Source organism: Squalius cephalus (assembly GCF_949319135.1).
Source record: "Squalius cephalus genome assembly, chromosome: 15".
In the NCBI taxonomy this organism is placed as follows: domain Eukaryota; kingdom Metazoa; phylum Chordata; class Actinopteri; order Cypriniformes; family Leuciscidae; genus Squalius; species Squalius cephalus.
The window spans coordinates 17,633,060-17,660,220 of NC_137136.1; the positions used below are offsets into that span (position 1 = coordinate 17,633,060).

At 38.2% G+C, this 27,161-nt stretch overlaps 1 protein-coding gene across 2 annotated transcripts in view; it reads right to left on the minus strand.

Moving 5' to 3' along the window:
* The window catches only part of kcnn3 (potassium intermediate/small conductance calcium-activated channel, subfamily N, member 3), a 65,106-nt gene extending 38,523 nt beyond the window's left edge, over positions 1-26,583 (minus strand). The window contains exons 1-3 of one of the 2 annotated variants that reach the window (XM_079895641.1): positions 26,121-26,583; positions 24,434-25,504; positions 10,526-10,621 (exon numbers count right to left, since the gene is read on the minus strand). In XM_079895641.1, the coding sequence (XP_079751767.1) occupies positions 10,526-10,621; positions 24,434-25,459 (1,122 nt within the window). In that variant the 5' untranslated portion in view covers positions 25,460-25,504; positions 26,121-26,583. Of the gene's footprint in view, positions 1-10,525; positions 10,622-14,677; positions 14,754-24,433; positions 25,505-26,120 lie in introns of those variants that run through there. The other variant, XM_079895642.1, reaches the window with a different exon arrangement.
* Positions 26,584-27,161: the final 578 nt, after the last annotated feature.

Sequence of the window (27,161 nt, forward strand, 5' to 3'; positions counted from 1 at the left end):
GGCTATTTCATCCGCAACCGCATCGCAAAACTCATCATCCGTCCGCCATCCATCCGCACCAACGTTTTTGACCAATTTTCAAAACCGCACCCGCCCGCCATCCGCTGATTGGGCAATGCAAGGCGCTGCTGATGACAGCCGCGAGACTAGAAAACTCTCTTACCTCAGAATATCAGCAGTGAACTCCGTCTCCGATCGCCGCACATGGACAAAAATAAATAAATGATTTAAATAAATAAATAGCCTAAATGAAACGAACTTCGGCAAACCTGACTGTACAATATTTTCATTGTAGCCTAATAGAAAACGCATTTTGGCACATCATTTAGGATTTTTCGTTGGTGCGCCATCAGCTAGCCTATGCCTACAAAAGACAGATGAAATTTAATATTAATAATTGATCCATGTCGGTATACACAGCCTAATATTTTACACTTAGGCTATAATTAAAAAATAGCCTAAACAATCAAGATAGCCTATTTACTTTTTTTATTTATTAAAACCAGGAAATTGGTTAATGAAACATGGATTAAAATTAAGATACAATTAATACAAAACGAAATTCGCTTTAAAGAAAGGCTTTGTGCTTTCTGTTTGAGGTCTCTGTGAAAGTTTGAAAGTCTTTTAGTGCCGTGGCGCTTTCAGAGTGGTCACGTCCGTAATGGAGAACTGTCACTCACGTAAGATTGTTTTTTCCTCATAAATGACAAAATACTTTAAAAAAAAAGACAAACCATCAATTTAAAAAAAAATATATATATATATAAAAAAGGATGGATTTATAGCGTTTTGGGAGGGAAAATGGATGGATGACCTTCTATTGCCTTTGTTTTTAATTCTCCTTTTTTGAGTTTGTCACGTAAAGTTACCTCCTTCGCCGGCGTTGCCATCTCTGATAATAACAAGCAGTCTGCATAGACTCGACTAGGCCATATTAGCCTAATGCCTGATAAAAAATTGACTATTTTAAAGTGTGCTCGATTTTTTTATTTTTTTTTATTTGGATGTAGGTATAGTCAGATAACAATATTTAACAATATATTATGCATCCCTCTAATTTGTTCCTCCCGTGAGGTGGGTTAAGGAAAAAATGCATTTGAAAATGTGAGGACCAAGCAACAACCCCAGGTTCTCCCCTGAGAACAAGACCAAAAATGTTATGTGCACCCCTGCCTATAGACCTCCCATGTTAATATGCCAAAATTTACAGCAGAAAAACATATGTTTACAGCCTGGTACAAAAAGTGCTTTTGGTCTATATAGCTAATTTTGCCCTTCATGACAACTGTGAGGGGGGTGAATTTTTGTATAACTTATCCGTTTAAATTATATTAAGCCTTAAAGTTGTGCATAATTAAGGGCGTGGCCACTTGAGTGACAGGTGGATTGCCGCTGTTGTCACTACTAGCCGTTTGTCTGCTGTCTGTTAGCCGTCACATCACCTCCGCTAATCCTGCCTCTTTGCCCATTTTCAGTTATCCGAGAGTGACGTGCGGTGACGCGCTGACAAGATGGCGACGGCCGGCTCCACCGACTTTGGGTTTCAAAAATGCTGTTCATAAACCTACGGGTGACGTCACGGACACTACGTCCATATTTTTTTACAGTCTATGGTCTTTACTGACTGATTCCCACTTACACTTGTGTCTTTGCAAAATGGATATAAATACGATCACCTATTTACGCACTATTAATAACTTCTATAATAATGCTAACACCGCAGCTAAATTGTCTGTTAAAATGCTTTCTTTAGTTGGCTAAATTCTTTCTGTGCTCTTACACAAAATCATCAGCAGCTTCAACACAAACTGAAAGTTTGAAGACAAAAGCAGGACCTTTTAAAAGGAGTGGGAGTCTGCGGGACTGAATAATACCATGAAACGCAATTAACGTTTTGAGTTTTGCCATTGCACCAAAGTAAAAAAAAAGTAAAGTATGATTTTAGATATTCAGCAGGGGATGCATTAAATTGTTAAAATGTGACAATAAAGACATTTATATTGTTACAAAAAATATAAATGCTGTCCTTTTGAACGTTCTATTCATCATAAAATCCATGATCAGTTTCCACAAAAATATTAAGCAGCACAACTCTTTTCAACAATGCTAATAATTAGAAATGTGTATTGAGCAGCAAATCAGCATATTAGAATGATTTCTGAAGGATCATGTGACACTGAAAACTGGAGTAATGATGCTGAAAATCACAGGAATACATTCAATTTTAAAATATATTAAAATAGAAAAAAATAGAGTTATTTTAAATTGTAATCATATTCCACAATATTACTGTTTATTGTATTTTTGATCCAATAAATGCAGCATTGATGAGCATTAGAGATTTCTTCTTTTTTTTTTAAACATTTAAAAGAAAATTGACCAGCCGCAAACATTTGAACGGTAATGTATACATTTAAAAATAAGTAATTCTGTACTTTTACTAGAGGAATAGGCCTACTTCATGAGTTAAAATACATATCCTAAAGTACATGATTTGGGTAAATAACTGTAAATGTCCCATTCATAGCACAAGTTAAAGTCAACAGGCATCATAGCAGCAGTCACACTGCAAAACTGTGATCCAAAATGTCTGATCAACTTCATCAGAGGCAGAAATTCCTCATAAAGGCAATTAATCGGCTGTCTGTAAGCATGTCATGCAAAACGATCCTACTGCCTTATGGTGAATCTGTTATGATTCCTGAAATGTGTTACAGAATGAAACAGGTAACTCCAATCCACTCAGATTACCAATGAGGCAAACCCAAAATACCGACACACACAGGCTAAATAAGATAGGAAATCTGCCTGCAGTGTTTTTAAAAGCAGTGGAATCTGCTTGGAATTCCCTCTTTTTAAAATAAATACATTTATATCCACACTTTCTCTCTCTCGCACATACGCACAATCTCCCATGTGTGTAGCAAGTAGCAAAAACAGCAGGAAACCCCTTTAGTTTCCTCCAAGCTACAACTCTCACACAATGAACCTGAGAGACGAGATGTGCTGTCAGGGTGCTTTCGCAATGTTCTGGAAACGTTTCCTTGTCGTTCCGTTGCCAGCACCGTTCATGCAGTCAGTTAAAAGCCTTCCTTGTGCATTAGCTCCTTTATGTCAGAGCAGGAGGGGGGAGCTGTACCGCGTGGTTAATACTACAGTAACCTCTCAGCTCTAAGTACAGGACTGTCACTGACACCTCATTCCTTTTCCAGAACCCTGAGGGGATCTAATCTACATTAGCATTCTGCTTACGCTTTGCTAAATTATGCCTTTTATTTCTAGCCTGCGCTTGTAACATTCAGAACATTTTGCTACTCCCTTTCAAAATAGTTGTATTGTAACTGGATAGTTGACAAATTTCATGGCTGTTTTTTTTTTGTTTTTTTTACAGTCTCTATCTCAGTACTTCAGTATTAGAGCTGAAGTCAGCTGTGGAGCTAAGCTCGCAGGTCAGATTCAATTCAATTTTAACACCATAAACGTCAAATCGGGACATGTTCTTTTTATTTATGTCAATTTATCGATTACATTTTTTAAATATTACATTTTAATTGTATATTTAAATGTTATATTATGGTTTAAATTTCTGTTGAAAGTCTCTAACAGGCAGATTTATGGCAAATTAGTGACCACTAGTGACCCCATATAGCTATTGGGGGATGTTCACAATCACATTATATGAACTGTAACATTTTTCCTGGTCAGTAACGATGAAAATGTTTAAAGGTATGGTAGGCAATATCAGAGCGACTAGCAATAGCAAGTTAGCTTTGAAAGCATGATATCCATGCTTCCTGATCCAAGCCACGCATCCTTCAAAACACATGCACACAGCAGAGTCTGCAAAGTGTCACGAGATGAGAGGCGGCATTAAATGACCTCATGTCTCAGACCACGTAAAATGACAATAATAATGAATGTAGACAACTTACAGAGCTCTTACTTGTACCTCCTGACAGCTGCAGATTCATTTCGGTGTTGATAGTTGACATAGAAACGCACAACTCTGAGTCTGTGGACGTGAACAGCTCCGGGTAAAACGCCACGGGTTGCCAACTCATAATTACGGTTATGACATGGCGTGAACACAGCATAAGCGCATTGTTTTGGTTCAGGAGGAACTGCAAAAGGCGGCTGCTGTTTGTTTTTGGTGCTCGGTGACTGACGTCTGTCTACAACTCTGCACAGCCTTAAGGAACGCACTGAAGACGGGTGATGTCTGCGAGAGCAGGGTGTGCGGAGGTATGCAAATACATATGTTGACAGGCAGGTAGGACATCGTATCATTGCATTCGGATGATTGGATGAACATTTTTTGGTCCTGAGACTTCCATTTCTATTATTGATTGCTATCAGAGTGTGAAGAAAGTTTCAACCAGTATAATAAAAAGTGTTTATAAAACAAATTGCCTACCCTACCTTTAGTAGACTCTATAATACAATAATGTATATGGGAATCTGACTTAAAAAATAAGCCTACTATGAGTACTATTAACTGAATAAATAGTGTGGCAACTGGCCTCAGTCTTAATATACTGTAGCTAAGCAAACATGTAGAGCATGTTATATAATAGGAGGAACTTTAGTTTCTGCCAAAATATATTTAAATATACCAAAATAGAGTTGTTATTTTTTCAATAATTCAATAAAAAAAATTCAGAACTCTTTAGTCATGCCATTTCTGAATAATTTATTTTATATATATATATATATAGTAATGATAATACCAAGTTACCACAGTTTTGTTGTTGCAACAAATAACTGGAAATTCCTGGAAATTTCATTGGAAATTTACAATGGACAAATTTGATTTCCATGGTAAATTTCCAATAGCTAACCAATGTTTTATTCCAGCAAATACCTGTGAAATTCCACATCAATGATGTATCCTTTTAAATAGTCTTTTACAGTGTCTCATGTTGTCACCAACCAAATACATGAACTCAAATGCGCAGTGTGTTAAGTCTCCAAGGGCCAAACAGCTTCCAAAAGCTCATCATAAAAACCACTCAAGCAGAACGTTTCTAGAATCAGCCCAACCTTGAAGCTAAATTATAAAATTGGCTTCATGTAATACTGGTGATTCACCAAACTCTTTAATAGGTCTTAGCTGAAGCTGCACAGCCATGAATCATTTTAATGTGGTTCTAGGTGAGCCAAGCAGTTCACAAACTTTTGCCAAGGATGAAGCCTGTTGGCTCTGAGGAAGAGATGCACTCACATTAACACGTACACTTGAGTTCAAACGCTACCTTAGAGGTGCTTTCAACCATAACGACAAAGTGGATTTTGACTCAACTGAAAATAAGGGTGTGTTAACTTAAAGTTCGGTCCGCTTGGTTTGTTTGGTCCGGACCAAAACAAACAATCAAACATTTAGTCCTGGTCTAAATGTTAGGGTTCAGATAGGCATTTTTATCACCGAACCTGAAGGCATAGGGATACGTTCACAACCTGATTGGTCTGCTTTTATGACGTATTGCCTATTTTGAGATGAAACTTACCAAACAACAAACAATGCTGTGTTCTGGGCTAAATGCACTCATTGTATGTGCGTAGCCTACATGTGATAGTATTTTGACCAGCTGAGAACTCGTGAAGAGCTTATAAAATGTGTGGAGGAGTCAAAACAGCAGGAATCCCTCCATCACACACACAAACGAAGATCTGCTGCGAGACGCGGTTCTGATGCCTGTACCGAACTGTGATGGGTAACATCACGACAATGGAAAAAAACGGTATGCGTGAGCATTCTGTCCTTTTTAGGGTGTCATCTTCCTTTTTTTGGTTCGTTTACATGTCTTTAGTATGTGTTGCATTCACATTACATTCAAAGCGAACCAAGACCCATCTTTTCAGCGTTCTTGGCAGCGTTCACACTTATTCAAATGAACCGCACTAACAGCAATTGCACGAGGGTTTGTTTTAATCGAACTAAACATGCCAAGTGTGAACACCCTAAAAATGGGATCCATTGAGAGATTCACAGGACTAGGACTAAAAGGATAGTTCACGCAAAAAGAAAGAAAAATGTCATCATTTAACCACCCCCATCTCAAAATCTTTATGAATTTCTTCTGTGCAACACAAAAGACAAAAATATGTTTGTTTGTTTTTGTCCATACAGTGAAAGTCAGTGGGGTCCAATTTTGTAGTCCACTGACTTTCATTGTATGGGCTGAAACATTCTTCAAAAATATTTTGTTTTATGTTCCACAGAAGAAAGTCAAATAGGTTTGGAACATGATCACATAATTCAATTTTTTTGGTGAACTATCTCTTTAAGGTGCCAACTAATAATGAATCAATATTGCTACCTTTGTAAATTTGGGAATGTAGGGATGAAGAATAAACAGTCATTCCAGTCGTATTCCTCTCTGTCTCTCTCCTCAAAAACATCCTTAATCAACACCTACTCACATCATGTTTTTATCTCGCTTAAACTGCGTCGATACACAAAAACACACACATACATACACACACAGTCTCTGTCAAGGAAAGAGCTGCTGAAGTCTGACTCACACACAGGAGAGAGAGTCTCATCACCATGAAAACACTTGCATAACGCCGAACGTACATGAGAAACTTCTCAATCCAACGAAATGAATGAAACACTGTCTGCACCCTTACACAACCACACACACATTGGCCTGAAACGGAGAGCAAAACGAGTGCCGGAGCTGTATATCTGTGCATGTGTTCAACAGCAGCTTAAAAGAGCCTGAAGCAGACGAATAATTCACAGACTCACAGACAGAGGGGGCAAGGGAAGGTTGAATGAAGGTAAAAATACAACCAGAGAGAGAGAGGGAGACCGAGCAACTAAACATGCAGGAGAGAGAGAGAGAGAGGAAAACCGAGGGGGTGAAGGGAAGGAGAGGAAAACATAACACGGCGTGAGAGAAAGCACACAATGAATTGATTTGAACAGAGAGAGAGAGAGAGAGAGAGAGAGAGAGAGAGAGAGAGAGAGAGAGAGAGAGAGAGAGAGAGAGAGAGAGAGACAGAGATAGAGGAACGGGCATAATTTGATAGAGGCGAGAGTGTTAGATGGCAAAAGAGTGATGAGGGAAATTACAAAGTGGGTGGAATACACAGCGATAAAGTGAAAACAAGGGAGAACATGTTTGCATGTGTGAGCTTGTAATGATATTCTGTTGGATAAATGTATGAACAGATTTCCCTTTGTAAAGAAACACACACTTGTGCTAGTCCCAAAAAATCAACAAACTGTTAGCTTAAAGTCAACATTCAGCATTCACAGCCTATTTTTCTTCTATAATGAGTAGTATTTAAAGGTAAAACAGGATATTCAATGAAAAAGAAGGGTAGGATTAGACCATATCCATTGGGAATTGATTGAAAATTTGTGACATCAACTGAAAAGGAAAGTGATTATTACAATTATTATTTGAATCATTCATAATGATGAATATTCAAAGGGGTCACACGTTTGTCACTTTAACCTTATTAAATGTACTGCTGCTAAAATGGAGGGAAGGACAGATGATAAATCAGCTTTGTCAGACGTGCATAAGCATAACCCTAAAAACATACTAAATGTTCCAAATAAACAATGTTTACATCTTTGTGTCTTGCTGAAAATCAACTTAAAAATAATAAGAAAAAGATATGTACTATATATATATATATAAAGGCACATTTAAATTTTACATTTTTTAAATATATTACATTTTTTTCTATTTTAATATATTTTAAAATGTAATGTATTCCTGTAATGGAAAAGCTGGATTTTCAGCATCATTACACAGTCTTCAGTGTCACATGATCCTTCAGAAATAATTATAATGCTGATTTGCTGCTCAAGAAACATTTCTTATTATTATCAATGTTGAAAACAGTTGTGCTGCTTAAAGGGATACTTCAGGATTTAGCATTAAGCTTTGTATTAGTAGAAAACCTGTAGTATTTTCGAATTACCGTGCTTTCCACCCTCATATCCCCCTGAGAGGAGAGATTTATGTATTTTTTGTCTGGAAAAAATCCTCAGATGACGCAAAAATCATCATTTTGCGTCATCGGAGGATTTTCTGGCCAGAGGCGAGAGACTACAGCCAGTAGTAGGGGCTGTCCCGCATTTGTTCAACCCGCCCATAGAGGGTGGGATCTCACTCACAGAATGTACACACAGTGTCAGCCGTCTTTCTTTGTAAGCTAAGCTAGCAGGCTCTTGTTCTGTGAAGAAAGCTGAGTAGTAGGAGAAAGCAGAGTAGTAGGGGTTACCATCCTCCTTTTCCCGGACATGTCCGGCGGGCGAGATCGTTCAAAATGTCCGGGATTCGGCTTTTGCTTTCTGCGGTCGCCATTCATTGTTTACATGCACACCTCTTGTTTCAATCTAACTGAATTCATTCCGATTGATGAATCTGAATGTAGTGTTTACATGAACGCTAAACAAGTGATCGGTTGATGTGCGTTTTAACATTGCTAAGAAAATTCCCGCTCCTCCGTGAGAGATACGAGACTGGTGCGTCTCACAGGTGTCGCTCATCAGTAATCACGCCACCGGCCTCTCATCGTTCTCCCGCGGCCTTCAGTCTCAACCTGCTCGCCACAGTAAACATGATGAATGGCGACTGTAGAACGCAAAAGCCAAATCCCGGACATTTTGGGCGATCTCGAAATCCCAGGCAGACTCATCACGGAGACTCACTGGTAGCCTAACCTTGTTGTTTTCAACTGCGCTCTCTTACCGGTAGGCGTGGCCTCCTAGGGCAGCGAAGCAAGTGCATTCTGGGAGTTGTTGTCTTTCATCCACATAAGCCAAAAATACATTTTCTGGCTTTTCTCAGTCTAGAAAAAATTATTCACGTTTCTTCTACATAAATGACCAATTTTAAATACACATTCATCTTTCCAGAGGTGAAGTATCCCTTTAAGGCAAGACACCCCAGTTGAATAGGGTAAAAAAATAACTAATAAATATCACCATATTTCCACAGTTGATTTATTACATAAATAATTGCAAACATTTTTTTGTATTACAAGTTTTCTGCAATTTTGTTTAAATATGCAAAAGTAACCTTTGACTTTAATATATCAAAAAAATTAAACAACATTTTTTTTACCCTATTCACCTGGGGTGTCTTGCCTTAAGTGGCACAACTGATTAAATTAAAATCTCTTTTTATCACTCCATAAATCAGAAAATACTGTCAAAAGACAGAAATAAATACATTTTCGCCATTATTTTTAGGAATAAAATGTTGTATAAAATCAGGACAATTTTATATGAACAAACCCCTCTGTAAAAACCTTCAGAATGTAGATAAGAATAAAACTATAAAGTTTGGTGTATGTAAGTGCTACTGAAGTGGAGATTTCTGGCTTAATAGGAGGAAAAACTCATTTTGAGAAAACCTTTAAAGATACTGTAACTGAAATCTACAGACGCAAATAGATAAGTGCTCTGAAAGACACAGTTAAAAGTGTATTTTTGATGTTTTCTTTACACTAGTCTGAAAAAAAAAAACACTTTATGAAAAGCCAAAAAGCCCCAAATCTCGAAGTTGACAGATGCATGAAAAAAAAATAGCCTGTAGTGTCTCGCCTTAATATTTAGCGGAAATGTTATGATGAATGGAAATTCAATAGAACAGCAGTTAACTAAAATGGAAATCTTTTCTAAAAAAGTAAGTCCCTACTGTTACTTTTGATCAGTTTAATGCATCCATGCTGAATAAAAGATTCATTTCTCTAAAAAAATATTTAAAAAAAACGTACTGACCCCAAAACTTTTGAGCGGTAGTTAAAGTTTTGTGATTTGATTAACTTGACCTGTAGCTGTACACCACTATTATCATTCATCCCTCATTTCTGGCCTCCAGCAGATAAGGAGACTTTTTTCACGGGCAGACAGCTTATCTTATTCCTATGGTGCAGACAGATAGTGAGACAGGCAAAGTAAAGCACAGGACACCCCTTGGAAAATGTTTCCTGCTACATCACTGCTCATTTTCAATTATGGGGACAAGCAGAACAGGGAGTGGGCGCAATCCCATAAAATTGCCCCTAACATGGGCCGCGGGACTGAGAGTGGCCTCTGCACACAGCGTCCCTGTGCCATCCCAGAGAACGCTGCTGCCCTCGAATGCCCATGTGCCATGATTCACCACTGCTCGAAGCAAATATTTTAATTATCAATTAACTATTCGTTTTATAATGTAGCTGCATATTGTGACTGTTACACAGAGTGAAACATACTGGAAAGCTATAATAGTTTGGTCAAATATCACATTTGGGATGGGAGAGCACAGTGGTCTGGAAGAGAAATCACAAGATTTACAAAAGTCACTTTTAAACCAAAAGATTTCTGTTGGTCAACGCAGCAAATTCATCCAACTTGAACCTGTTGTGAGATCTGCATTGGGAAATCGAAATTCCAGATCGCATGAATTCCTATTGAAATCACAAGATTTCGCCCACGGAAATTCGTAGAACAATGGTGAATGTGTCCACACCTCAACAATAGACACTAATGTGAGAACATCATTTGTGTGTTTACCTGCACCTCTCGAGCATGGTAAGCGATGATTAGTCCAAGAAGGATGACGGTGGAAAGGCTGATAAGACACTTCAACGCCAGAGAATACATTGAGCTCTGTAAAACACATACACATATTGTTATTAGCACACACACCATTTTTATATCACGGAGAAATATTCACTTACAGGTGCTAACCCTGTGTATTTTTATTTTTTTGGGGGGGGGGGGGGGGGGCAGAAAAAATTAAAGAGCTAGTTAAGCAAAAAATAACATGTCTGGCACCATTTTATTATAAACTCATGTGACTGACTTGACATGAGCTACAAACATGGTTGTTTTTTTCCATGCAATTTCAATGAATGGGGAATTGATTTTTCAAGCTTCAGAAGGACGCAGAAGTACTAGAAGTATTTTAAAAGTGGTTCAAATGACTCGTGCTCTACATTATAATCTTCTGAAATCATACGGTAGATCTGTGTGATGAACAGACGGAAATGTTTAATCATGTGCTAAAATTCCCTGAATGACATCAAATCAGAGTCTGTCAGATGTTACACTCCTCATGAATAACAACTGGAATTTCAATCCGTTTCTCATGCAAATCTATCATATGGCATCAGAAGATTTGGAATATACACGACTGTTCAGTGGTTTGGGTTCAGCAAGATTATTTTTTTAAAGCAACTAAGCAAGGAATACTTTTATTCAGCAAGGATGCATTAAATTTATCAAAGGTGGCAGTAAAGGCATTTATAATGTTACAAAAGTTTTCTATTTGAAAAAATATTAAGCAGCACAACTGTTTTCAACATTGGTAAATATAAGAAATGTTTCTTGACTGCAAAATCAGTATATTAGAATGATTTCTGAAGGATCATGTGACACTGAAGACTGGAGCAATGATGCTGAAAATTCAGCTTTGCCATCACAGGAATAAATTACAATGTATTGAAATAAAAATGTAAATTGTATTTACTGTATTTTTTGTAGTTTTACTGCATTTTTGATCAAATCGAAAGCAGCCTTGTTAAAGGAGAACTCCGGTCAATTTTAACATTGAGCTCATTTTTTTGTACATTTGGAGTGCTGTCAATACAGAGAACAACGACAAAAATCGGTGTTGCCTACACCGTGTTATCCTCTTTTTAAAATTTGCACCCTGTTGACTTCAATGGGGCAAGTTTTAAACCTGCTTTTAGCCTCTTAACATCCTTGATGTGTCATTACAAGTGCACAGGTCATGTGAGTGATTCCTTCGGAGTGAACGCGGGTCAATCTGACTGCAGTAGATGTGAAAGATATGAATAAAAATTATATTTATTTAGCCAGCGCTCATACCTGTATTTACATCCTGTTTTCGGTCAAAGTCCATAGTAATCGATTGTCGAGTTCACGCGCATTGGTTTAGTACCTATGATTGAAACCTATGGTTCACTAAACCTATGGTTTAGTGAACTCTCTGTATTGACAGCACTCCAAATGTACAAAAAAATGAGCTCAATGTTAAAATTGACCGGAGTTCTCCTTTAAGCATTAGACACTTCTTTTAAAAACAAAAAACACCTTTCACCTCATTAGATGCATAAACCACTTTTATGATTCCTCCATAGGCATTTTCCAACTTCGTTGAAGCCTGACAGCCACAGTCCTCATTCACTGTCATTACATCAGGGGAAAATATATGATATTGATAAAAAAATTCACCTTTTGTGTCCCATGGAAAACAAATAATCCTACCACTTTGGAAAGACACAAGGGTGAGTAAATGATGAAATAATTTTCATTTTTAGGTCAACTATCTCTTTAAAAAAAAATGAACAGCACAATCGCAGCATGTGCATCTGTGCCATATAGTCTGCCAAGACATTTTTAGTGTCTTTTCATAATCTATGGATTACATGCACATCACTTCAAACCACACACATACACACACACACACACACAGAGAGAGAGAGAATGTCATGGTTACTCAAATGTTTGTCTGACTGTGTGTGATTGCAGGGATCTCACCTTGACACCTATATACTATACACTACTGCCTGCTGCACAAATTTGATTTAACACACACACACACACACACACACACACACACACACACACACACACACACACACAACTTGCTTAAACTCTCTCTTGACTGAAAAGCTAAAGTTCTTAATCACTTCCAGCCTGAGCCTCGATGCTGTCCAGCTGAACCACACACATTATTAGATTGGCCACCTGTGGGTCTAATTTAAGGCTCCGTACTGGAAGCATTATTCTACAAGGACAGACAGACAGTGGTGTCTGGGGGACCAACGGCTCCTCAGTCTCTCACTCTCACACTGACACACACCCACACACACATATATAAATACTCAGGGCTCCTAACTGGAGCACATGCACACTGTACCCATCCAGGGGCTAACAGCTTATTGATACAACTGTTGCTTTTCATTCTCTGTCAGGCTTTCAGACAAGTCCTAAAGATGATTTTCTCTAATAGGTGGAAAGATTGATTGGCCCTATATGCTCAGCGTGATTTATCTGAGTAGATGTTTCTTCATCAACCCCACTATTGGTTCCTCTGGAACAACATCAGGAGATGTTGGATATGGTAAAGCCATGACTGTCTGGAAACTCATTACGCGCACACAAAACGTACAAATATGCACAGACAATAATGCAAATGCACATTAACTTGAACTTGAACTAAAGTTACACGCCAGGCAAAATGTATAACTCACATTGTGAATAAACTTTTGCCCCAAAAATGTACAACATTGTACAATGCAGTGTTCTTAACAATTTCTATAAAAAAATTCACAGACATGAAGCAACAATTCACAACACTACCTTCTAAAAAAGTAGCTAATACTTATGTAAACATGTAAACAAATATATATGTGTAATTTTTTTTAAATGTTATAGTTTGACACATTTGTGTCATTTTTGTCCACTAAAATGATATGCCAATTCAATTAAAAATGAAGTAAAACGGATTCAAATATAATTATTTATACAATGCAATTTAATATAAAATATGATATAACATAATTATATTTTTAACAAATAATAAAGGCAAAACTAATTGATAATTATAATGTAATATACCATATTCTATTCTATATTATTATAAGAAACAAATACTTTTGCCTTTATTATTTTTGTTAAATATATTATAATTTTAATAGAATAGAATAGAATAGAAAGGGATCATCTGTGTTCGTTTTACATTTAGTTCATCACGTTTAGTTCAGTTTGCTGTGTTTCTGTTAGTTGGTTTCTCATTGTTTCATTCTCATTTGCACCTGTCGTTCATTTCGTTGATAGGTTTGTCTGTGTATTTAAGCTCTGGGTTTCGTTCTGTTCATTGTCAGTTCTCGTTGTGTGTATAGCGGTTGTTTTGTTTCGTAGTGTTCTGCACACACTGCTGTGATTAGATCCTTTCTCACATTTATTGCAACTGGAACGTGACAAAAATATATAAGATTAGATTAGATTTAGTAGATAGTACAGAGGATATTTAACAGGAAAGTCAAGGGAGAGGGACCCAGGTCATTATATGTAATGAGAAACGCACTATCCCCCATAGCACTGCTCCAACATATTGACTATTAAAGGAAATTTCTACAATGAAATTAAAACATGTCATGTCAGACATCACACAAAATTGAGAGAGATCTTTACTAGAGGCCTTTATGGAGGTCAGAATTTTACTTCCGCTTTCTTCTCACTTTCCCCAACCCTCTCTTCTCGCTCTGCCTGCGTTTTTTGTTTTCTTACCATCCTCCTAAGTGAGTCCTCAGTGTCTGTGACATGACTATCAGAGCTCATGTTATATACTAGCGTGTGAACAGTGAGCATGACGAACATACTCATGGCTAGATTGGCAGTTATTGATCCCGGTCATGATGGACACCATGCAGAGCTAATAGGCTTTCTGAGCTCCATTAACTCCATCAGCATTCTCTCACACGCTCAAAATATAACTCCTGTTCTTCTTCTTTTCATTTCTCCTCCATCTATACAACATCCTCTCTTTACTTCTCTCTGGTCCTTTTATAAACACCGAACAAAATGGCTCTGACGTCTGAATACACAGTCATCTTCGAGCCTTCTGTCTGTCACGCAGTTACTCAAACACATTCGCGCGCAAACACACGCACACACACTCGCAGTTGAACGTACCGCCACAAATGCACGCCGTCATCTGTGATTCTAATGCAATTACTTCCTCTTGTTTCGATTTCTTAATTTACCACTGGTGTTGGATGAAGTGACTCACTTGAAAAATCTCAAATACAAGCCACATACAACCTGCAGTGCACACACACACACAACGAGACATTTTTTCCGACCCTGAAACACAAACAAGACTCATGCCATGCATGAAATGGAAGTTGCACTAGTCTTTTTTTCCCCTATTGTAACTTATATCCAAGGCTTCTTGAACAACAAAAAATGTAGGGCGGGACTTTTTGAACATTAATTGGATTGTTAGAACGTTGCTCGGCTCCTGATCTCCTGTGAGTGACGGGTTGTCCAAACACATCATCAGAAGTCATTGCAAAAGGGAGGGGAAGTTATTTTCATGAATAATTTTAAGAGGTCACATTAATTTTTGATTTTTTTTTGATGTGCATGAATAAATCATTAATAACCGGATAGAAAAAAAAGAAAAAAAAAAAGAAAGAATTGTCCAACCTGATTAGGGGTGGGGATCGCACCTCACGTTTCGATTCGATTACGATTCGGGCTGCGATGCGATGCTAAAACGATTATCGATGCATCTTTTTTTGTGTGTGACTACTTGGTACTTTTAAAGCAAAGTATTTATAATGACCTATAAATAATCTTTATTTGTTTATGCGCAGCTGGACCAGCCATTTTAGCATGATTTGTGACACCATCAGTATCAGATATTATTGCTGATTTAAAATGTGCTATTGAGATGGAGATTTATGGAGATTTTGGTCTTTCTGTCTTTCAAGCAGACTTCTTCTGACATAGAAAATAGCTGGTACCAAGATGGTCGCCGTATGGGCCGTCCCTTAAAGGGGCTTTTTCCTGGACAAACACAGATTTGCAGATGATTAATGTCACTGTATGTGAGGTGTTATGTGTGTATGACCCTTCATTCGGAGCACTTTGTCTAAGTCAAGCAGTCTAATGATCTGAACCCTCTGGCCAAACCAATCGCACACACGCCACACTTTATCATTCACCCTGAGACCTACACTCACCCCATACGGAAAAACACAGCAAATAAACCACAATCAAGCTTTATAAACACACACACATAAGCCAATAAATACATCACCAACACACACACACACACACAGACAACCACGGCTGGTAATATGAGAACCTGATCTGCCACCTTTACAAGTTTTTATTTATAATTTTTTTTATCTGTTTTCTCAACAAAAAAAAAAAAAATCCTAAGGCACAAATGACACAGCTGTTGACATACAGAAGAGAGGTATGAAAATTGTGTGCCTAGCATAGCTCAACCTAGCTAAAGTAAAAGTAGCATAGCTATTAGTTTGGCTGAATCATGCAGCTTTTCATGTAGTGAAGCTATTATTGATTACATTGTAGGCAGCGTTGAGTAAACGTTACATTGTTGACCACCATAACATCAGCAATAAAGGCATTCTCTGTTGGATGGTGAGAATCAGAACAAACCATATATAATTAAGGAATGGATAACTCTTTTGAATCTGTTTCTTCTCAGTGAAACTGTCAAACAAATTGAACTTACGATTTTTAATATGCACATGAAAAATAAGTAGCTTATTGCTACATTTACACTGCAAATGTGGCACAGAAGCACTTCTGAATTGCCATTTAGGTGTCTTTACACAAATCCTGCAGACAAATGCAACACAGCAATTTCAACTGTATACTTTGATACGGGCTGAGCTGGGTCAGAGCAGGCATAAATTGGTCTGGCTTTTATGCAGTATGTCTTTACACAGAATTTTGAGCAGGCACAGAGCAGCCTTAACTATGCTGTGTAAAGGAGCCTTACGTAACAAGCTACTTGTTACTTGAAAATTCTAGATATCTACTGTATAAATCATATCCAGCAAATGAATTAATGTTAAACTGGCTTGCCACATTCCTTAGGGTTACCGACCAAACTGTTATTTTAAACCACAAAACAAAAACGCTACAAAAACACACACCACCACCAAAACCAAATGTTACAAAAACAGTAATGTATCTCACTGAATGAAAAACACACACACACACAGAAAAGCCCAATAACCCACCGAGTGGCACACACACACTTGATTACACGCTGACATACACCATTACACCCCTGAAAACCCAATTACATACTCAGAGGCCAAGGAAAAAATGGAAACACACAAACACAGCCTCACCTACATGCACGCAGTCATACAGGCACATACATTAAGCTTACAGCATTAATGGCCATTTGAAGGTCCTTTTAATTCAGTGCACTATTGCCCCCTCGCTCTTTCACTGACCCTTCCTCGCGCTGTCCATCTCTTCTCATGTTTCCATTCCTTTTCCCCCTCACTCTTTTTTTTTTCTTTATGTACTGATGATTATTGCTCCCATGAGAGGGCTGTAAAAGCGTTAGTGTGGCAGGAGTGAGATTAGAGTCGGGCAACCCACTGGATCACCCCTTATATATGTCTTAGAGATGGATTACACATAAACACAGGTTCGTTTTTTCTAAAATGGTGGGGACTTTCCATTGACTCGTATTGTTTTAATAATGAGCAAAATACATTTTCTATCCCCTCTACACCTAAATCTAATCCCCACAGAAAACGTTATGTGTGTGTGTGTGTGTGTTTGGGCTTTAATATATATTTAAAATGTAATACATTCCTGTGATGTCAAAGCAGAATTCTCAGCATCATTACTCCAGTCTTCAGTGTCACATGATCCTTCAGAAATCATTCTAATATGCTGATTTGGTGCTCAAGAAACATTTCTTTTTTATCTCAGTTGATTTTTTTTTAAACTTGGTCCTCTATACACACACACAGTGCCCCATGACCTTGTGCATTGGCAACAGGTTGATCAACCAAGGGATTTTGCATGCTTCCTTGCATCTAATAAACAAGTCCAAGCTAAGATGTTCCAAAGGGACGCGTGACAGAGTGAGGAAGGTGTGAAAATTAAGTATTGATTTGACAGGAGCTTTTTCCAGGTGTTTAGGGCTGTTCAGGGTCGAGCAAACATGTGAGGCTGGAGGAGGATGGATTTAATGCATACGGCCTCGTGCAACTCTACATGCTATTGAACAGTTTCATCAAGACCTAAAATGACCTTTTTATGTTATTCAATGGGACCCAAATACTAACCAATCTGACCACACTGAAAACTCAAAATGCCTCAAAATAGGACATAAACCTGGAAATAAACAGAGTTCCAGAATATTTAAAAATGTAAAATGCTATGCCCTAAAATACTGTAGATTCTGCACTATTTCCAGCCAAATAAATGCTCCTTTCTACAGACAGTCAGATGATTTCATGCTGGAAAACATGATCATCAGGTTTGTGCAGATTTTGTGCAGCTTGAGTGCTGCTGTCATTAAAACAAAAGAGGAAAACCAAATGCTAAGACAATCTTAAACTCATATTTATGATAATAATATAACATCTGATTAAAAAGAAGTCAGAAAAATGCTAAGTAGAAGCATTTTCGTTTGTGAGCTCAGACTTTTGGACCCCACTGTACCGCATATATCAGCTGTGTTTTAGGACAACAATTCAATTATTTTGCATGTAATATAAGGAACTAGTTAATGTAGACGGCAAATAAAAAGTCGATATGAAAGAGCAAATATTTACATGAAATACAACAATGCTAGTAACACGCAATGGCTCCTATTTCACACTGCACTCTTTCGTGCTGTTCTTATCAGCTCTCGCTTTCTCCTGTTCCTTTTACCTGTCTATTTAAGGAAGGAAGGATGTGTACGGAGTGTGAATGGACCAGACATCTCCGGAGGAACCACAGCTGAGCGTGTAAGGAACACACACATCTTCACACATACAAACACCTAAACACATTTGCATGTAACATCAATACCTTCCCACAGTTGTATAAATTATAGATACGATTTGAGGATTAATTGCAATTAATTGCATATTTCTATTTTCAGAGAAAAGCCCTCAAACAAAGATAAGTGAAAGACATTACAGAATTGTGGCAAACAGCGACTTTAGAAGTCAGTTGTGTTTTATCTCATTTCACTGAATATGAGGAATGTCCGATGGTAGTTAAAGTCAGTGTAAAATCAATATTGACAACTCTTATTTTTTATGTAATATTGCAGGTTATTATAAATTATTTATCCGTGCAGTGCACATCATTATTTTATTTTTTTAATTCATGTGCCCTCATAATGTTCTTTAATCAAAACAACTTCTCCCTTTTGCAACGACATTTCTTCTCTTCTCTGATGATGTTTTGGTGTGAGGGCGGGGCAACCTGTCACTTAGTTGAGATCACAGAAATAGCAAACCACACCTATCCAATCAATCAAGTCCCGCCCTAATTTTTTTCTCATTCGAAGCCGTTTTACTCAGATATGCGAGACAAAAAGGAAAAAGAGGCTAGTCGCAAATTCCGTTCTATCCTGACTTTAAATTCCTTATTTAGGGAATCAGTGTATGGTTTAGGAGTTAATTTCCTTTTAATTTTATGGTTTTTAACTTAATTGCATATGAGTAATGCACTAAATCAATGCATTAAATCGACAGCCATAATATACTCATATACTCCCATCCAGATCAGCATAGACTTCACATCCCAAACTAGTGAAATCTTCATTTTTATATGCTCAAGCATAGACAGCCTTCTTCAGCTTCTTTGATTCAATGTGCACACACAACTGCCATTTCAAAAGAGACGAGAGCGTTAAGAGGTTAGGAAAATGTTTTGGACATAATGATGCCTCATCAGGAATTTCCTGCTGGTTTCCATCCTTTCAAAAGCAGCTGTCTCTCTCACTCACACACACACACACACACACACACACACACAGTTCAAGCGGTGCAGTAAAGCCATCAATAGGCGCTTGATGGTGTGCAAAGGTGATTATCAATAATCAATATAGCCGGTCACTCAGAGATGTGAGCGTTCGGCAGCATCTAAGCAGTCGCTTTCCTTGTTTATTCCCTCTGCCATCACTCAATTTTCCATTCAAATAATCTTGTTTCAAATGGGAGTTACCATTCACTATACAGGGGGTTTGAGGAGAGGTAATTCCCCATTAGATGAGTCGAATCAAATTGAAGCAGTTTGGAGGAAGTGGAAGAGCATCAGTATCTCGCATGTCTCTGGACCTTCAACAGTAATGCACTGAGAGAAAAGCCCTTTAATTGCTCTGAGGGGCGATGCAGCACTAACAGGCTTTTATTGTGCTGTTTTATAATGGCTATAATGGTATACAATCAGCATGGCCATTATTCATGTGCAAACTTGACTCACTCACCCGTTTTCCATCTCAAATAAAGAGATTTTATTACAGCCTTTCATTTCATCTCTTCTAACACTCACTCGCTTTTCTCTCCCTCTCCAATAACACTCCCCCGTTCACCGCCCACTACAATAACAGAGAGAGAGAGAAAGAGCACTAAGGATAGTGAGTACAAGAAAGAAAGTGAAAAATATCCAGACCCAGAATAATTACCAGAAGAGAAGTGGAAAGGAATCGCCAGAGAGAGGAAAGGGAAAATGAGTACAAGAGAGAGTAAAAGGATGAGAAAAGAAACAATGTGTGTGACAGAGAGAAAAAGAGAAACAAAGCGTAAGTGGAAAAGAGCGATAGACAAAAGAGAAAGCCACAGGGAAGACAGGCAGCAAAAGAGAGATACTGAGACAGAACAAATTTCCTATATATCTGCCATATCACAAGCACCTGTGCAGAACAAGGACCACAACTACACGTACAAGGGATTTCCAGAATACATGCTGAGACAGATCCATTCAGAACAGTGCCAGATGCAAGAGAACACCTCATAACGCTCGCACAAACCCACTCGCGCACAGACACACACTTCAGACGACAGAGCTGTTCCAAAACCTACTGAGCATTTTAAGCAACACAAAGACTCGGTTATTCTGCCTTCTAAGACACCTCGTTTTAGACAAATTTCAAAGGAGCATTGCATGTAGCCTTCAAGGTAAATGCAATCCCAGAATGCACTGCAGCAAGCTCAGCAAAAAATAAAATCCAATATGGTGAAAAATGCAATAGAACTATCGATTATAATAATGGAAATTATCAATAAAAACATTACAGTGTCATTAAAATGTACAATTTTACCCAATATTTATGTGTGCTGTGTTTTTAAGCTCATTAGCAACATGCTAATGTCAAACTCTATTGGAGTCAATAGAGTTGAGTAATACTACGTAAAGTGTCCCAAATCGTACGATTTTACCTAATATTTATGTGTGCTGTGTTTTAAGCTTATTAGAGTACCCAGTTTTTAGCTTAGCAACATGCTAACATCAAACTCTATAGGACTAAATTGAGTATGCCTACATATAGCGCCCTAAATCATGTATGTGTTTTTAAGCTTATGAGTATATCCAGCTGTTCCAACACACTAACTTCAAACTGAATAATTTAAGAGTTGAATACCTATACTGTACATATAAGGTGCCAAATGGGTCACTTATAAGGTTCCATAATGCTTTTATTAGTTAATATTAGCATATTAGCTTCCTGTCATCAACAAAGATCAGGCAACTGACACCAAAGTTAAATAAGTTGACAATGAGCTCGGCTCTGTGTGTCCATTTCTTACTCACCCGCACACACATTCAGCCTTCAATCTGAGGCTGTGGCTTTTACAGTGGAAAATATTAGGCCTTGTACACAATGTGTCAGTTACATTCAATCCTTTTAACGTAACGGCACAAGAATCAGTCACTTACCTAACTTCAGCCTCACTGATTTTGAGACTTTGGCTTTATATAAAATGTTACTAGTCTGTAATTCTTGTCTTGAGTAACACTATGTAGGCTGTAATGGCAGTTACATCTACTTTGATCATCAAGCAACACTTGATGTTTAGCTCAAGTGCAGACTGCATGGATACGTGTTCTCGTCTCCCATGGGTTCAATACTTATGCAGAGCAAAATGGAGGTTTGTAATGCATAAATAAAGAGACAGAATATTCCTTCAAAATGTATAAATCAGTTTTAGGGAAGCTAAACACATACAGTCAACCCACACCACTTTCTGTATTAAACTGTTTCAGTATTGGGTTTATTGAGCTCTATCATCAAAATCCTTTCAATTTCCACAATTTTGACTCATCTCTCAGTTCTTTACAGTCTTCACAGTGAAACTCTTCATGTAAGTCTAGACAGTGTGGAGGGTTTAAAAGTAGAAATGTGTAGCTCGAATGTTGGTTGGCAGTAAATTATTTATAATTCATTGATTCTCCCTACTACTACTTTATCATTTAAATTTTCAGAAAAGTTCAGAAGGTCTTCCAGGTCAGACCAGCCACTAGTCATGTACCTGAAATCACTGAAAACTGTGAGCCACACAGCATTTGATCACTGGATTTACAGAAATCATTTCACTTTTTAGAAGAGTTTTCTCAACATTGCATATCTAAACAACTCATGATGAGCACATTAATTACTGTTTGAATTATCATTCAGTAAGTCATTTAAGAATGCATTACTGTCTTTGGAAGGCTTTTGTCTTTCGAACACATTAAAATAATAAGTTTAGGTTATTTCATATTGTCATGCAATGCATTCATTCCCCCAACTTTTTTTTTTCCAGCTTTTTTTGACCTAACATATTTAATTGAAGTACCCCCTGAGATTTTAAGTTATATCAAACATAAAATTAAGTCAATAATAATGTTAATGATAAATAATAAAATTCACCGTTCTCTGATGTTAGTTAATTGTCATATGACATGCAGGTGAACAAATAAAATATTTGTATTATTAAAATATTTGTAATATATATATATATATATATATATATATATATATATATAAGTGTTTTATTTTGATTTATTTTAATTACAAAAATTACTTTTCATTAAACTCACAAACCCCCTGCCTGATATTTAATGCACTTCATGTTGTTGATAACAAAGAATGGAATATATTTTCTTTCTTTTTGTATTTATATACCAATACGGTACATGATTATCCCATTCAAATCAATGTGATATAATGATTTAGGTCAAAAGTAATCTAAATATATAGTCAGATTATATTACCTTAAATGTGTATGGATTATGATACTAACAATTTTTGTCCAGTAATTTTGAATCAGTAACCAACTACAATTTGTTATTACTAGTAATCTACCCAGCACTGGCCATGGTATGTTTGTGAGGGATGATTTAAAATGTTCTTCTAGGAACTTGTTTTGGATCCAACAACATTCCTTTAAATAAAGTTTCTAAGCATTTCTTAATCACACAAATATTACTGATCTCTACGCCATTTAAGAAATCTCAGCTGTCCAAAATTCTTTCTGAGCCTACAGACATCTGATCCTTTCAACATTACGAACCTTGAATGTCTACTGCAATGTGTATGTTCACTAAGATAGACAACTATTTAAAACATTCATGCTCACGCCAGATACACAGGTGCATCATTACTGTCCTCTGTTCCAAAAAGGTGACAAATGCCATACCAATTCTCCATGGATGTTTGTTTTGAGAGTTGATTTTCAGCTTAGCTTGTGAATCATGATATGGCCTTGCACCCTGTGAATAACAGAAGCTCCAGTGATGGGTTTCTTCGATCACACACTTCGTGCCCATTCAAACTGAGAGGGCTTTGAGTGCAACTACCGAAAAACATTTATTTATATCTCTGATGATTATGTCGCAGGATTATTGTTGGTGTTTGTGGCAAAACAATCACGCATTCACATTGCACATCTAAATATGGTCACTCCAAATGAGTCACACTTTTCGCAGATCACTTGCTTTAAACAAAATCCTGTCATCATATAATCCACAGTCACGTTGCTCGAAACCTGTGACTTTTTCCAGTGGAACACATAAGCAGTTACTATAAAAAAGGTCTAAGCTGCTATTTTTTTTAATAAAAACGAAAACGCAACTGATCATTGGCTTTGAAAAATTTGCTTGGTTTAAGTTAAAAAAAAAAAGTAACACTAAACAGAAACTAAGGCACGGAGCGGTCACATTTCTGTTAAATTTTGTAAGGAAGAAAAGGTCCATTGACAAAACTGTAGAAATGTATGAAGCACCATTTACACAAAAGTCAAACCAAAAGCAGCCTTCTGTTGGGTCCGATGAAGCCGATGCGAAATCTGCATTGTTAAATGTTTCGCCATCACGTGAAATTCCCAATCGCATGGATACCTACTGAAATGAGGTTTGTTCTCACATGTCAAGCAAGCACTGTGGGGCTGCCAGGGTTTTTTTACCATATTTGATGTGCTCAATGCATGTGCATTGATCAATGTTTATATATGAATAAAAGTCTAAATTAAATCTTTGTATCATATAAAACAATCACGTCTCATCAGAAGACTTGGATTAAACTGCTGGATTCATGGGAATTACTTTTCTGATCTCATTTTGTACTTTTTGATGCTTGCGAGTTTTGGTTGCTTGGACTTTCAATGGATGGACAAAAACGAGGGTGAATAAATGATGACAGAATTTTGTTTTTGTGTGAACTATCCCTTTCTGTGTGGTCAAACATCTGTTCTTGTTGGTTTAATCTCATTATGTAACTTGATTTAATAGTCCGCAATACTATATGTATGGCTGCATCCAAGTTTTACCACCGATATTTTGGGAACATTATATGGGAAGCGCATGCACTTTCATTCTTATTCACACAGACAGAGCAGGACCAGCAGGAAGTGTCCTCGTGCCCGACCATTCACCCAAGTCCCCGGTACACAAAGTCCTCACCTTATTGTAGACACCCCAGGACAGCTCGGTCTCAATCACCATGACAACAATGCCAAACATGCCGAATATGAGCGCATAGTCACTAAGTCTCTTCCTCTTTTCGAACAGTGCCCTTCTGTGGCCTAGTTTGTAGCCAATGTTCTGATTCTTACGTTTAGAGGCTTTGGAAGCAGTCCTCCCTGGCCCTCCCACGGCACCGCCCCTCCTTCCATTAGTCCCGCCCCCCGCCGCACCACCCAGCATGCCCCTGCTCTCAGAGAGGGCGTGGTTCTGGTGGTAGATGGACATTTGATTGGCCGAGGCCTCTAGTTCGTAAGCGTGTCCGTAAGGCGGATCCTCTTTCGAGGAGATGATGATCTCTGGGGGGTTCTGGGATTGGGGTTGACTGTGCTGAGAGGAGGCCGCGGTCACCTGACCCGCGCTCGCCCCGCCCTCTTTGGTGTCGCTTCCACTGTCGGACTCGATGAGGTTCCGACGGGAGGCGCTGAGGCGGCTGAGCGGCTTCATCACGCCACCGCTGTACTTGCACGAACTCATGGCGATCTCTGTAAAGGGGTTACTGTCCCGCCTGTGCACCAGGGGACTCGCCTGCCGGTGCTTACATCCCCTCTCTCGCTCCCTCTCCCGCTCCCGTTCTCGCTCAGTGGAAGGTGAATGTGAGGAGTAGAACAGCGCATTGTAGACAGGCGACGTCTCCCCGCTCAGGCTGTGTTGGCTACCTAAGCAGGAGGAGAGCGGCGTGCTAGTGGGGTGAAGCGCGTTGGGGATTGGCGTGGACAGCTGGGGGGTCATGGACAGGGGTAATTTGGGCAGCGATGCCGGGGGAAGGTTCGGCGTGGTGGGCGAAGGGGTGCCATTGAGACGCTCCAGGCTGCTGTTGCCTCCCGTATGATTTGAGTGGTTGGTCCCAGGGTAGTTGCCAGAAAGGGAAGCATGGGAGATACCACCGAGAGGGAGGGGGAGACGTTGCTCTTCGTCTTCGCTCCCGCTGAGAAGGACCAGACTCAGAGAGGGAGGGGGATCCATGGCAACCAGGCTCCAGCAGGTTTGTTTGTGCTCTGCTCCTCAACTCTGGAGTTTAGTTGGAGGGAGAGAAAGAAAGAGTGAGAGTGAAGAACGGATCATTACGTTATTTATAACCGAATAAAATTAGCAGGATCAAAAGAGGGCTGGATTAAATGGGGGACTCCCCTCATATTAATAAATGAAGGATGGATCGAAAGTGTTGGGTGACACCGAGTTGTTGCAATGTGATGGAGGAGTTTGCGTGGAAGATCGTTGTGAGTGAAAAAAGAGAAAACTGATGAACCTATGAACCCATCCATATCTACTAATCGCTCTGAGCTTTCTCTCTCTCCATTGCCTTCTCTCTTCCTCCCTTTCTCTCTCTCTGACACCCCCTCCTCTCCTCTAGCTCCTTCCAGCAATATCTTACACATAAATGCATGCAAGATTCTCTCTATTTTTAAGAAACTTATGCAATAGACAAATTGTGGTCTCTGGGCTGACCTGTGACAAATGCAAGACTCATCATATTACCATCACTGCTCTGCACTATTTGTATTGCATCTAAAATAAATACACGCTAGAGAGCATAATATAGATAATTTAGTACATTTATAATCATGTATGAATATTTACAACTAAGATTTTAATTCCATCAGACATATTTCTCTCTGTCACTTACCTCTCTCCTGTCAGTCTATCTCCACCTTCATATGGTGATTTCAAAAGCAGTGCAACAATATTCCTCCACACTTTTTCTTTTTCATGTTGTCACAATCATGCCATCATTTCTTCTTCGGCTCGTTGTCAAGCTGTGATTCCAGGTTGAAGGTTTTTAATGACAGAAGTATAAAACGGTATTTATTTAAACGAGACTCCTACGGACGAAAGCTGTTGCGTTGAACACCTGAACAATGATAGAAATAAAAGCGGAAAATAAATAGCGGGGAAGGATTTAGAGCGCTGTTTAATATTTCAGGAAATATATCCACCCGTTGCGTTAATTAGCATTATTAGCCTCCTGTGAAGAAAAGCGCTTTAAAGTAGCGTCTGGAAATGAGTAAAGGTAAAAGTAGCGAGAGTCTGATATTGTGTAGAAATGGATGCATGTCCTCCAGCTCTCACTCTGACAGCACGTCTCTCATACTCTCTCTCTCTCTCTCTCTCTCAACTTCTCTTTTGGGCTCCGTCTCTCCGCCCCAGTCCCTCCTCTCTTCTCCTCTCATTGGACACACATCACTGAACCAAGCAAATAAGCTCTGGAAAAACTAGAAGAACATTTAATTTAGAAAAACCACCTGCCTCCTCCACTCCTCTTTCTGCTTTCATAGCACTAGATTTTTCAGTAAAACCTAAGCCAAAAAAAAATTGTTATCCTATTATTATAATAATTGTTGTTAATCATTATAATAACAAAAATAACTTTAATAATGATTATAACATATTATTAAATAATTAGATATTGATAAAGAACAATTAATTATTAAATAAGCATGCAACATAATAAAAACAAACAAATAAATAAATAAAATGATGACACTTTAATATAATACCAAGTCGCAACCAAATTGCAGTAGCAATATCTGTTGGAGCTATCATTTTAATTTTATGTTTTTATTTTGAGAGAGAGAGAGAGATTCATTGGTATCTTCATCATTGATTAAATTCAAGTTGTCAAAAAAAAAATGCCATGAATTTTTCAGTTCAAAAATTTAAGGCAGCA